This window comes from Sorex araneus, chromosome 10 (genome assembly GCF_027595985.1).
Source record: "Sorex araneus isolate mSorAra2 chromosome 10, mSorAra2.pri, whole genome shotgun sequence".
NCBI classification, from domain to species: Eukaryota; Metazoa; Chordata; class Mammalia; order Eulipotyphla; family Soricidae; genus Sorex; species Sorex araneus.
This window is the reverse complement of record NC_073311.1, coordinates 5,716,011-5,728,331: the sequence shown is the minus strand read 5'-3', so window position 1 is coordinate 5,728,331 and position 12,321 is coordinate 5,716,011. Positions and strand designations below refer to the sequence as shown.

At 38.5% G+C, this 12,321-nt stretch overlaps 1 protein-coding gene across 9 annotated transcripts in view; it reads left to right on the top strand.

The window, feature by feature from the left end:
• Window positions 1-12,321, top strand: part of VPS13C (vacuolar protein sorting 13 homolog C) — a 185,107-nt gene that overhangs the window by 15,890 nt on the left and 156,896 nt on the right. For 7 of the 9 annotated variants that reach the window (XR_008626968.1, XR_008626967.1, XR_008626965.1 and 4 more), the window contains exons 3-6: window positions 704-746; window positions 3,761-3,856; window positions 4,967-5,068; window positions 11,578-11,640. Coding sequence is in view for 5 of the 9 variants with exons in the window: in XM_055118552.1 (XP_054974527.1) it covers window positions 704-746; window positions 3,761-3,856; window positions 4,967-5,068; window positions 11,578-11,640 (304 nt within the window). In the remaining 4 variants the exon portion in view is untranslated. The remainder of the gene's footprint in view (window positions 1-703; window positions 747-3,760; window positions 3,857-4,966; window positions 5,069-11,577; window positions 11,641-12,321) is intronic. The other 2 variants (XM_055118553.1, XM_004602633.2) reach the window with 1 other exon arrangement.

Below are 12,321 nucleotides of genomic sequence, written 5' to 3'. Positions count from 1 at the left end.
TCTGTAATCCTAGTCTCTGCTAAGGTGTACATACCTAATAGAAGTGCTTTCCGATAGTTTAATTTTTTAACAATTCTTAAAATTGAAGTGAAATTTTAAACTGCTATTATTTAGTATTCTATGAATTTAAAATGTTACTTCAATCTACTAATGTTTTAGAATATAGGTAAGTAAAATTTTATTATGCTCAATGCTTGTTAGTAACTAAAGTGAATATTAATTTGGTAAATATCTTGGGAATTTGCCAATTCTTTTGAGATTGTTTTCTGTATTCATACACTATGTCTTTTATTTGAGGCATAATTTTTTATTGTTTTGTCTACTTTTTTAATGAAAAAATTTCTTTTTCTATTCTAGTAATTCAGAAAAGCGAACCATTACTTTATAGATTAAGATATTTCTACCCAGCTTGTTTTGGGCTCATTAAATTAAGTAATTGATTTATGCGGTTACTTTCTCTGACTACAAGCCCTTTCCCCAATTGTTCTTACTTGTAATTTTGCTTCTTTTGTGACTTCATTATTAAAATGTTTAACTTAATTAAAAAAAATTTCCTTGGCCTTTTGAGTTACCCAAGTAAAGGAAATTTGTTTATGTTTTTCATTGTAATGGTTGTATATTTAAATTATAAGAACATGATTTTCGGGGGGTGTTAAATTATTAAATCTGAAATGTTCTTTACATGTTCTTATTCCTCTTGAAGAGTGAATTGGATGTTCCTTTTAAAGTCAAGGCTGGCCAAATTGGTAAGTACTTTATTTTCCATTTGAGTTATTCCAGCTCCTTTTAGTTTCTCTCCCTCTCCCCCCTTTATTTAATTTTAACCCTCTACTTTAGCTTGAACAAAGATGTTAGTTGTTCTTAGCTTATGCTGATCAGAACTTTTATTAGAGTTCTGATCTGATGTGTCTTCCATGCTGCATCATTAGAGAGTTTGTCAGAAGGGTAGAGAATTACCTCTAAAACTGAAGGGCATTTGAATTGCTTTCTTAGATCTGGAGATTCCCTGACTGCCAACTGTTCCATGTTTAGTCTGTTTCATGGAATCTTATGCGGCGTGAGGAGGATGCTTCATAGCTTTGTAGGCTCACTGTGCCAAATTCCACATGGTCCCCCAGCTGCATGCTAGCTGAAATCCTAGAGTGAGTGACAGACATTCGTTGTTTTATTCCTGAGACTGTCATGGGCACGCACTGGGTACAGGACTTTGCAAGGAGCCACCTGAAAGACAAAAATGAATATGATCCTTCATGGAAGTTAGGAGACTAGGTCTTAGTGTTGAAATCACTTTTTCAGTCTTGGATGAATTCTAGAAGTTAAAAAAACTTCACATTATTCATTATTGTTATTGTACCTAGATTTCTATTTGGAAGAGGCCTTTTAATAGATTAGAAGTGTTCCCCCTTTGGATTTTTTTTTAAGTACTATAAAAGGGGTCAGAGTGATAGTACAGTGGACAGGGTGTTTGCCTTGCATGTGGCCAAACAGGGTTTGATCCCTAGCATCCCATATGGTCCCTCAAGGAAGTAATTGACTACCAGGAGTAATTCCTGAATGCAGAGCCAGTAATTCCGGAGCATTGCTGAGTATGACTAAAAAAAAAAAAAAGTAAAGTACTAAAAGAAATCCTGTTGCTCATCGATTTGCTTGAGTGGCACCAGTAACGTCTGCATTGCGAGACTTGTTGTTACTGTTTTTGGCATATCAAATACTGTTGCCCGCTCAAGCAAATCGCTGAGCAACGGGATGACAGTGATAAAGTGATACTATAAGAAAGTACATAATTCAGTGCTGCTCATTGAATTATGATGTCTCTTTACATAGATGATTGCAAAACACATTTCCCTTTGTTTTTTCCCTTTTTTGTTTCATAGAGCATTATATTGTTAAATTTCTCCTTAGGTTAAAATGTTATGCTTCAACTATTGGGTCAGTGTAGCTAGGTAATCACAAGGTTGTTTTTTGTTTTCTAAGAAGAGATGGACATATATGGGGGTACTCCTGGATTATCCCTAGGAATTTCTTGATACGTAAAATGAAGTTAGTAATAGGACTGAATACTGGAGTCTTTTTCCTGTATAGGAAGAGAATGAAGTAGTGTAAACAGAGAGAAGAAAATTAGGGAATAGGTGTATGCTAAAGGGATGTTCTTCCTTTTGTGTCTTAATACTCACCCAAGAGTAATCAGATATGTGTGGCATTTATCAGATAATTACATACACTGAGGAATGATTATAGCTGTGGGTGGTATGTTCTAAAATCTTTAGATATAGAGGTGACCCACAAGTATGACTTCTAAACTCTCTTGAGACCATTATGAAACTCAGCGGTTTACAAATTGAACAAAAAATAACTTTAAAAGTAGAAACAATTTGAGATCTATCATCCTGAAAAGAGAATTTCAGACAAAACTGCCTTCCTTGCCTGTATGAGCATCACGGTTAATCAAAGTTTCATTGTATTATTTCACCTTCAGCTTGTGTAGTATTTAACATTTCTTTAAAGCTGGAACACTTTTTTTTTTCTTTTTGGGTCATACCTGGTGATGCACCAGGAATTACTCCTGGTGGTTCTCAGGAGACCATATGGGATGCTGGGAATCGAACCTGGGTTGGCCGTGTGCAAGGTACGCGCCCTACCTGCTGTGCTATCGCTCCAGCCCCCAAGGTTGGAGCACATTTATGTGACAGCATCCATGATTCTGATAATGTGGGTCATTTCTGGTCATTTGCATGCTCACATATCTTTAGATTCTGTTCCTGAAAGTATTGATCTGCAGTGCTGAGAGATTTATAGCTTCATTGGGTGGTTAATTCTGTGATGGGAGAAGGCATTTCATTTAGGAAAAAGAAATATTTGGGGTACTAGTGGTTTGAATGGAATAGCTCTGGCAAAGTTGAAGGCAGATTAGGACATTGGCTAATCTGGCAAGACCTGGCAAGAGGGCACGCTGAAGGCTAGGATAAACATTAAGACAGAAACGGAAAGGTGTCAAGGAAAGGTTCTGCCTCTGTCAGCATGTAGCATCTTGTGTACCCTCTTGGTGTTCTCTTTCCTGTTCTGTGTAGTCTTTCTCCAAACCCTAGACTTGATTGCATGCCTTTTTGGACATTAGTTCCTCTGTTACGGGCAAAAAGGTTTTGCAGCCTACTCTCTGAAGGAGCTGACATAAATACCATCATTTTAAAAAGAGAAAATGTGTTTTGCCTCTCTCAGTGGGTGTTTGGAATGTGATGGGTCCAACTGCCTGTGTAACTCATAATTCTAATCACAAACCCCTGTGTCTCACCGCTTTTTCCTGATCACAGCATTGGTCAGGTTCAGTTCCGTGGATGCTCTTTGTGCTTCGGTTGTGGTGCCTGAAAGGAAAGTGCATGTTGAGTGGTGGGTGTGAGCCACCGGTGTGGACACCCAGGCTGTTGGTGTGGGAGAGAGGAGTCCCACTTTTGGTCATTCTCATTGACCACCAGAATGGACTCTACTGTGAGACTGAGTTTTCTTTTTGTCAAAATTGATATAATAGCCACTTCATTCATTTTTTTATAACCTTGGAATATTAAATTCAATTTAATAAACTTCCAAAAGTTTGCACAGTACAGTATACAATGTAAGTATTCACTTCTAACAGTAAATATGGACCTTCAGAGTTATGAGCTGTTTTCGTTTGAGTAACAGACTTACCATGCGCATGGAGGGTGTTTTTTTACATGGACAATGAGGAAGTGTATCTTCTTGAACTGTTCAAATTCTGTTGCTTTAGATAAGTTAACGCTGAAGATTCCTTGGAAGAACCTCTATGGAGAAGCCGTTGTTGCCACTCTGGAGGGTTTATACCTGCTTGTTGTCCCTGGAGCAAGTATGTCATCTTGTATTATAAGCATTCATGGACTCATGGTGAAATTAAATTGTTACCTGGGTTTAGTCTCTTAAGCATAGTTTTAATGTTTATAGTTTTGCTTTGTCATTTCAATCATATGCAAGCTTAATTTTATGTAACATTTCTTACATTGTACATGCAAGATGGAGCTTTTTTTTGTGTGTGTGTGTGTTTGGGTCACACCCTGCTATGCTCAGGGATCCCTCTTGCTGGGGCTCGGAGACCTTGTGGGATACTGGGATGGAACCTGGGTCCGCCATGTGTAAGGCAAGTGCCCTACCTGCTGTACTATCTCTCCAACCCAGGATCTATTTATTTTGGTTCAATTATGTGCTTCAGTGTATTTGATCATTGTCACGGTGATAGTGAGAATTTTGAGACTGTCCACTGTGGCTGCCCGCTGACTTCTGTCGTAGCAACTGTCCCGCTATCTTCTGCCATTTCTTTAGTATACATTACCAGGAATAAGCTTATTAGATAATAAGGGTAGATGTATTTTGTGATTTTTTTGTGTTTCTAAGTTATTTTATGAACATATCTTTATTAACACAAGTATTAGAGGCTATATTTTTTGGATAGTTTCTCAAAACATTACCCCTCAGATGAGAAGTGGGACGATTCATACATGTTTTATGCTTTTCCTCTCTTTCTCCTACTGCATTTGCATCACCTCCTTTGTTTTTATGATCTTTCTTTTCTTTTTCACTTGGTGTTTGTTTTTCACCACGTGCTTTGGGGTTTGGCTACTCCTGCTTCAGGGTCACTCCTCAGGGATATGGGATGCCAGGGATCGAACCTGGGTCCTCTGCATGCAAAACCTGTACTCAGCCCATTGAACTTTCTTTTCACCCCCTACTTTTCTTTTAATTACTTTACTTCTCTCCCTCTTTTTATATAACCTCTGAAAGTTGGAATTATTTATAAATTGTTTAAACTTTTATAATTCAGATTGTTGCTGGTTTTTGGTTTACTGAGAATTGCTTTACATTATACAGACACGAACACACACACAGTCACGGTAAGCTGAATTTTCCTATGTTTTATTAGTTTCATCTCTTTACATGTGAATTGACTATATATTCTTTTTAGGTATTAAGTATGATGCTGAGAAAGAAGAAAAATCCTTGCAAGACACTAAGCAAAAAGAGTTATCCCGAATTGAAGAAGCCCTTCAAAAAGCAGCAGAGAAAGGTAGAGTAAATGTGTCTTATTTATGTATTCCTGGCTCTGTGCTCAGGAGTGAGCCCTGGCAGTGCTCAAGGGACCACAGGTGGTGCTGGGGATTCGAGCTGGAGTGTGGTTTGTGTGGCCACACGCCAGACAGATGTCTTACTCCTATACACTCTGTCTTTGGCCATAATGGAGTTAACTTTATTTTGTTTAAAAATAGATATCTTAAAATTTTAGAAATAATGAACGCATCATTGAGAGGGTGCTGTCTTTAACCTTCATGTGCTGCAGTCCCAATCTTAGCATCCTATCTGAAGATTTTGCTTATCAATATATTCATGATACACACTTTTGATTCATAGCCCTTTGCTGGTTTCACTCCCCCTCCCCCACTTTTTTTTTTTTTTGAGTCATACCCCGTGGTGCTCATGGATGACTCCCTGCTTATTGCTGGGGAATCACTCCTGGAGGATCATGTGTGCCAGGGAAGAACCTGTGCCCTAGCCCTTTGGACTGTTTGCTGTCTATCTGTCTGTCTTGTCTGTCTCTCTCTCCTTCTCTCTCTCTCTTTCTTGCTCTCTGTCTCTCATGTTCACTCTCTCTCACTCTCCCATGTTTTTCTTTGTTCCTCGAGGGGCTGTACCTGGTAGTTATGCTGCTGAGGGTCATGGCAGTGCTCGGAGACCACCAGGACCATTTTGCCACTCCTGTTGGTGCTCTGGGGCTTATGCCATGCTGGGCTTGATTGCAGGCCTCGCCCTGTGAGGCTGCCCTGCTCTGTCCAGCTGCGCCTCACACACTGATTTCTTCTCTTCCTAGCCAGCAGCTTACGGCTGACGAGACTCCACCGATTCCACAGGTTCCTTCTGTTTGTGCTCACTAGCAATTCTCTGTGACTTGGTCTTCCCACTCGTGGCTTTCACAGACAGGGAGGTCCAAAGTGTTAATAGAGTCAAGTATGGTTTCAAAGAAACGACACTGTCACTAGCTTCCTGGCAGTCAAGCTTTCTAACATACTGGATATTTAAACAAAGTTGGTTATTCAGATTTTGACCTTTTGAACATCCTGAGGTTGATTGATTATTAAAAGTAAACCTGGTGATGTTTATGGAAACTGGTGATGTTTATGGTTTATGAAACAAGAATAAAGATAAAATTAAAAAAAAGTAGCATGAGGTATTCTAGATTTTTTTTCAAATTTCTAGTTTGTTTTTCTCTTTCAAGTCAAATTATACCCAGAGAATTATCAACTTTTTACTTGACTTTGATTTAGTGGCTTCTGTGTATGTTTAGTGGCTTTTATATACATTTTTGTGATGAAAGATGATACCAGAAATGCTAAAACATATTTTTGTTTGGTGTCTTTTAAAAGGTGTGGCAGTATCAAGTGAAAAATGATAAACTATATTCATAAATACTCAGCTTTCTTTTTCTAAGCTCAAGCTGCTGACATTTAATTGAATCAATGAGAAATTTCTTTTGAAACTCTTTATTAGAAAAATTTTTAATCAATGATCCTAATTATTTTGCCCCATTTCTCTTTTATGTACATATTTACAAAACAATTGCTAAAATATCCAAAATACAGAGGCTTTAAAAATAGAAGAAAATTGAAAAAGTCTGAACTTTTATTCTTTCTTTTTCTTTCTTTCTTTTTTTTTGAATTATACCCAGCAATGCTCAGGGGTTACTCCTGGCTCTGCACTCAGGAATCACTCCTGGCGGTGTTCGGAGTACCATATGGGATGCTGGGAATCGAACCCGGGTCAGCTGTGTGCAAGGCAAACACCCTACCCGCTGTGCTATTGCTCCAGCCCCAACTTTTATTCTTTTAATACTTAAGCATATTTTATCTTTCTGCTGGAGTTTGGGAATCTGTGTTTCTACCAAAATGTTTTTTATTATTCTAATGTGCCAAATAAAGCAAGATGAGAATGATTTATTTTATAGCAATTTAGTGTGATTTTTAAAAAATTTACTTTGGTTTATTAAAACATGGAGAACAAATATTATAAATGAGAAGCAAAGCCTGGAGAGCACTAGAATTTTTTTCGTTCTGAAATTGTTCAGATTAAATTTCTTTTTTTTTCTTTTGTTTCATTTTTTTTTGATTTTTATGTCACACCCAGTGATGCTCAGGGGTTACTTCTGGTTCTGCACTTAGGAATTACTCCTGGCAGTGCTTGAGGGACCATATAAAATGCCGGGGTTTGAATCCTGTTCAGCTGCGTGCAAGGCAAATGCCCTACCTGCTATCCTATCATTCTGACCCTTAACTTTATTTTCCTAACACACATTTTAAATTACATATATTTATTGTTTGTATCCTGACATATACTTAGATTCGTTGGTATAGCATCATTATAAAATTAAAATTCATTTATAATTTCCTCTTTAAGAAAACAACCCCCCAACTCTTGTTGTTGTTTTGACTGTATTTGTTATTTTGACTATTGCTTACTTCAAGAATAGTTTAGTGTTTCCAGTGATGTATAGAAAGGGTATGGTAACAGTTTCAGTTCTCGTAGTTGACAATTTAATTGGTAAAATGGTAACATGCTCTGAACATTACATCGAAGTCTATGATCTTTCAGTGCTGAATATTTAATGCTTAGAGCACTGATGTTTGGGTTTGGCAGAGAGGCTGGTATGAATTATTTGGCATATCATTAAGAGACAAATATTTGTAGCAGGAATTTTATGTAAATAAGAATCTTAGATCATACAGCCTCTTGGATGAGAAAATTAAAATTTTTGGGAACAGAACTAAAATTCACAGGTGAAACTCAGTTTTAAATTGTGATGTTAGATTTATCAGAAAAAGGTTCTGAATAGAGATGAATTCAGGAATTAGTAACTGTGTTGGTAAAGATTGTTCTGCCTGATTGTCAAGAAGTATCCTCTTTAATTATCCTAACTGTATATATGTGTTTTTCTAGTTTCTATGAATGAATCATATCATCATATATTATTATATGCATGAATCATGACATAGCCCTAACTTTTAGATACTTGGCAATTTTCCTTTATTAATTTATAACTATTACTGATCACCTTTCTTTTATTATTCAGACTTACTATTTTCCCACTTACTTATTTTATTTTTGTTTTGTTTTTTTTGGCTACACCCAGTGGTACTCAGGGCTTAGTCCTGGCTCTGTGCTCAGAGATCACTTCTGGCTATCCAGGGTGGGGTGGGGTGAGGGTGAGGTGACCCTGTGTGTCTCTAGAGATCCAATCAGGATTGGCAGAGCACGGGGCAAGTGACTTCCTGGTGTCCTCCCTCTCTTACCTCTTTCCCACTTGTTCCTTGATTTTAAACATAACAGCATGTATGTACGTGCGTGTTAGGGACTCAGAAAGGTAAGCACCTCTCTGTATTCAACACTGATAGATGGTAAAAGTAAAACAAAGTCCTCAGATTGACCTGCTTTCAGTATTTTCACTGAATTCTGCTCATCTCATTGACTGTAGCTCGATAGATGTGAATGTCCCAAAGAAAAAAGGGAAATTAAAACCACATGAGGGGCTGGAGCGATAGCACAGCGGGTAGGGCGTTTGCCTTGCACGCGGCCGACCCGGGTTCTAATCCCAGCATCCCATATGGTCCCCTGAGCACCGCCAGGAGTAATTCCTGAGTGTAGAACCAGGAGTAACCCCTGTGCATCGCCGGGTGTGACCCAGAAAGCACACACACAAAAAAAAAAAACCCACATGAGTCAGCATGATCATAAAAATGTCTATCTGATAATTTTTCCTTTTGCTTTGTCTTAGTGACTTAATTTTCCTGAAAGTCTATTATAAATTAAAGGGAAGATTCAATTCTTAGAGAGGCTAAAATACAGGGTCTGTATTTGAATGTTAATTTTATTGAGGAAATTTGCAAATAGCCTTCAAAGTCAAATCATTTTTTCAAAAGACTTGTGAGAAATGTCAGTCTCCTTATTGTTTCACTTGTTAAGGTACTTGTTTGAGAAGTAGTAAATATTCCAGTAGTATCTACTTTATTAGTATAAGACATTATCTGGAATACTCTAATGTGGTATTCTAAGAGCTTACTTCTAGGGCCAGATTGATAGTACAATGGGTAGGGCCCGGATCTTGTATGAGGCTAACCTCCGTTCAGTCTCGGTATCCTGGATGGTCCCCTGACCCACCAGGAGTGCTCCTAGAGCTCAGAGGCAGGAATAAGTGCTGAGCACAGCTGGGTGTGTCCAAAAAGCAAAACAAACAAAAAACAAAAACTCAAAACAAAACATCAAAGAGTTTACTTCTTTTACCATTCTCTTTTCCCAAATTGCCCTCCCTGTCTTTTCATGACATGGTTTATATATGTGTGTGTGTGTGTGTGTGTGTGTGTGTACACACTATATATATATGTATATATAAAATGGGTTATAGGTTATATGTGTATATATATATATGTATAATGCATGATATATATGTTTAAATTTTTTTTTGTGATTCTAAGGGATCAAACCCATCTCTCCTGCATTGAAGGTCTTGCTTTTTACCACTGAGCCACATCTCTGGCTTTTTATGTCATAGTTTTTGCCAGCTACTAGTCAATATTTACATTACTATGACAATGCAGTTGTTTTTACTGCATAGGTCAAATGATGTGCTATGATTATATTTACTTTCCTATGCAGCATTTAGTTTGTTTTGAATTTATAAATACTTTTTTATTTGCTTCATTTTTTAGATAAACCTGACCTTAATTCTCTTCCTGTACTACATAAAATCTTTTTATGACTACCCGTGTTATTTTCTAATTATGTGGACCCAGGCATTGGTTCTCTCTGCTGTTCACACTTAAATCCTGCTACAGGGTTGGCACCATAGGATTGGTCTTTACTGCGTATCTGCTTAACTTTTTCTTTCCTGGGTCCCTTGCCTTTTTTTGTTGCATGCTGTTGTTAGCTTGCTCTCTGGTTTTGCTAGAGCTTATCTAATGTCATTTTATTAAAGTTTGCATTTGACACAACTAAAAAAGTATTTTAAGTTTTCGAGCCTTTTTTATTTATAGGTCTCACACTTGTTTGATTTGGAATAGAATGCCAGGTTTAAAGCCAGCATTTTGAAGGAAACACCTTCTATTTTCCTGGTGCTTCTAAGAAACCTGATGCCAGTATGCTCTACAGACATTTTTTTGGAACACAAAAATGAGGAAATCCCCGCCCCACATTGCCAAATGTGTTGCATTTAGCTGGAAGGAGAACTGTGCGCCCTCCTCCTCCTCATCATAAAGCAGAGTCTCTCCCAGTCATGGACGTGAGACTGAGCACTGCGGAGGCTCAGAGGGAGTGTGGAGCCAGAGCCTCAGGAGAGACTCTGCGACTGCAGGGAGTGGGCACCGGAGAGTCTGAGAGAGCGCGGCTGGACGTCAGTTGGGAAATTGAGTTTAGAGCAGTTGTAAGAGATTTGAATGCCATGATGATGATGATGGTCATAGTTAATATTTATTAAGAGTTTCTATTTGCCACTCGACAAATGCTTCTGTGACTGGCTCACTTATCTGTCACAATTCTTTGATAAGGGTGCTGTTGCATTGTTGCCATTTTACAGTTAAGAAACCTGGAGGTTGAGTCAGTTATCCTGCGTCAGGTAGTAAATAAGCTGGAATTTGAGTCCACTTTGGTTCTGAGCCCTTGGCTTACCCGCTGCTACAATGAACTTTAATCTGTAGCTCCTGGGGAAGGCAGTACATTTCCTCTCTTTCTTTCTTAAAAGTCTAAGACATAACCTAATAAGAGCAGTGTTTGGTGAGATTGAATCTGGAATGGTGTTCAAACTGGGTTTGGATCCAGGGCAGGTGGCCTTGTCATCATGAGTGGGTAGAAGGGGTTCAGAGAGTGTACATGTAATGCGTATAGATCCCGTTAAGGCAAAAATTCTGATATTATCGCAGCTGCCTTTAAAATTCATGTAAATATCACAGTTACATTTTATTTTGAAAATGGACACAATTTTAAAAATGGGCAATGGGGTTGAGAAAAGAGAATCTGAGATTATTGACTTTGCTTTGTTTAAAAATTTGTTTAAAAATTCAGTGACATATTAGCTGTAATTGATACTTGTCTGCCTTGCATAATTTAAAATTACTGCTGAATGTTTAGTTATAATGTGATCGTCTCTACAGAACTGATCTTTCATGGCAGGAGAACGGAGCAGGGCGTGGAGGGGGACCATGGGACAATGGTGGAGGGAAGTGGACATTGGCGGAAAGTGTGGGGTTAGAATGTTGTGCACGCAAACCCTGCCACTGACAATACTGTTAATTACAGTGGACCCAATACAATTAAAAATAAAAGGAAAACATCACTTGCAAAGAATTTTTGTTTCATATTTTGAAGATAAGGTGGCATGCAGGTTGAAAGAATGAAATGGTGTCACTGCGGATATTGTATTGAATGTTTTTATGTCACTGAACTTTACTTGTCCCGATGCCTCATTCTTTGAATTAAGATTATTTTTTTATGTGAAGTTAAATGTTTTGCACTTTGGTTACTGCTGCCATGTGGATGCAGGCGCACATTCAGGGGAGTTCATATATGGCTTGGAGAGCTTTGTTTACAAGGACTTTAAGCCTGGTGGGTATACACGCATGGTTCCTTCTATTCTGCTATTTTAAAAAAAATCACATTATTGTCTATGCCTGTGCTTTTAGTGGAGTCTGTTTGATAACCAGCCTTATGTTATTTAAGAAAATATGGAAATGTAATTCATGCTTTCTCCCCACCCTGTCATTTCCTTCCCTGCTTCCCCCTTCTGTGGTCATTTTCTCATTCACTCCTGCGTGTCATCATTGTGTGAGAAGCACTATGCCAGGTGTCCTGTGTTCATGGGTCAAGCAAGTATTCAGCAGGTCAGACAAGCACACTTTGTCCTTGGGAGGCCTAGAGTCTGCTAGCCATCCCCCCCACCCCCAATCATCCTGTGAACGCTAGGTCTGAGTATAGTAGTTTGTCAGTGAAGCGCTTCTTTTTCCTGCAGTGACTTGCAGCTTAGAAGAGGATGAGAGGAAAATCCCTTCTCCGGGAGTGAGACTTCCCCCAGTGTAGGTGCTCCTCTGGCTTCCTCTTCACACCCTCCCTCCTGATTCCCTCACTTCTGTGGTTCCCCAACCCAGTGGAGTCTGTCATCCTATGTGGCCTATTCAAATATAAGCTGCGCAAAAGGCACAGTTGAAGCTTTAGGGCTTGTGATCGGATTCTGTTGTATCCTGTAGAGTAGTCTGTCAAGTACATTAAAGTAGTAATTTGTAATGGTTT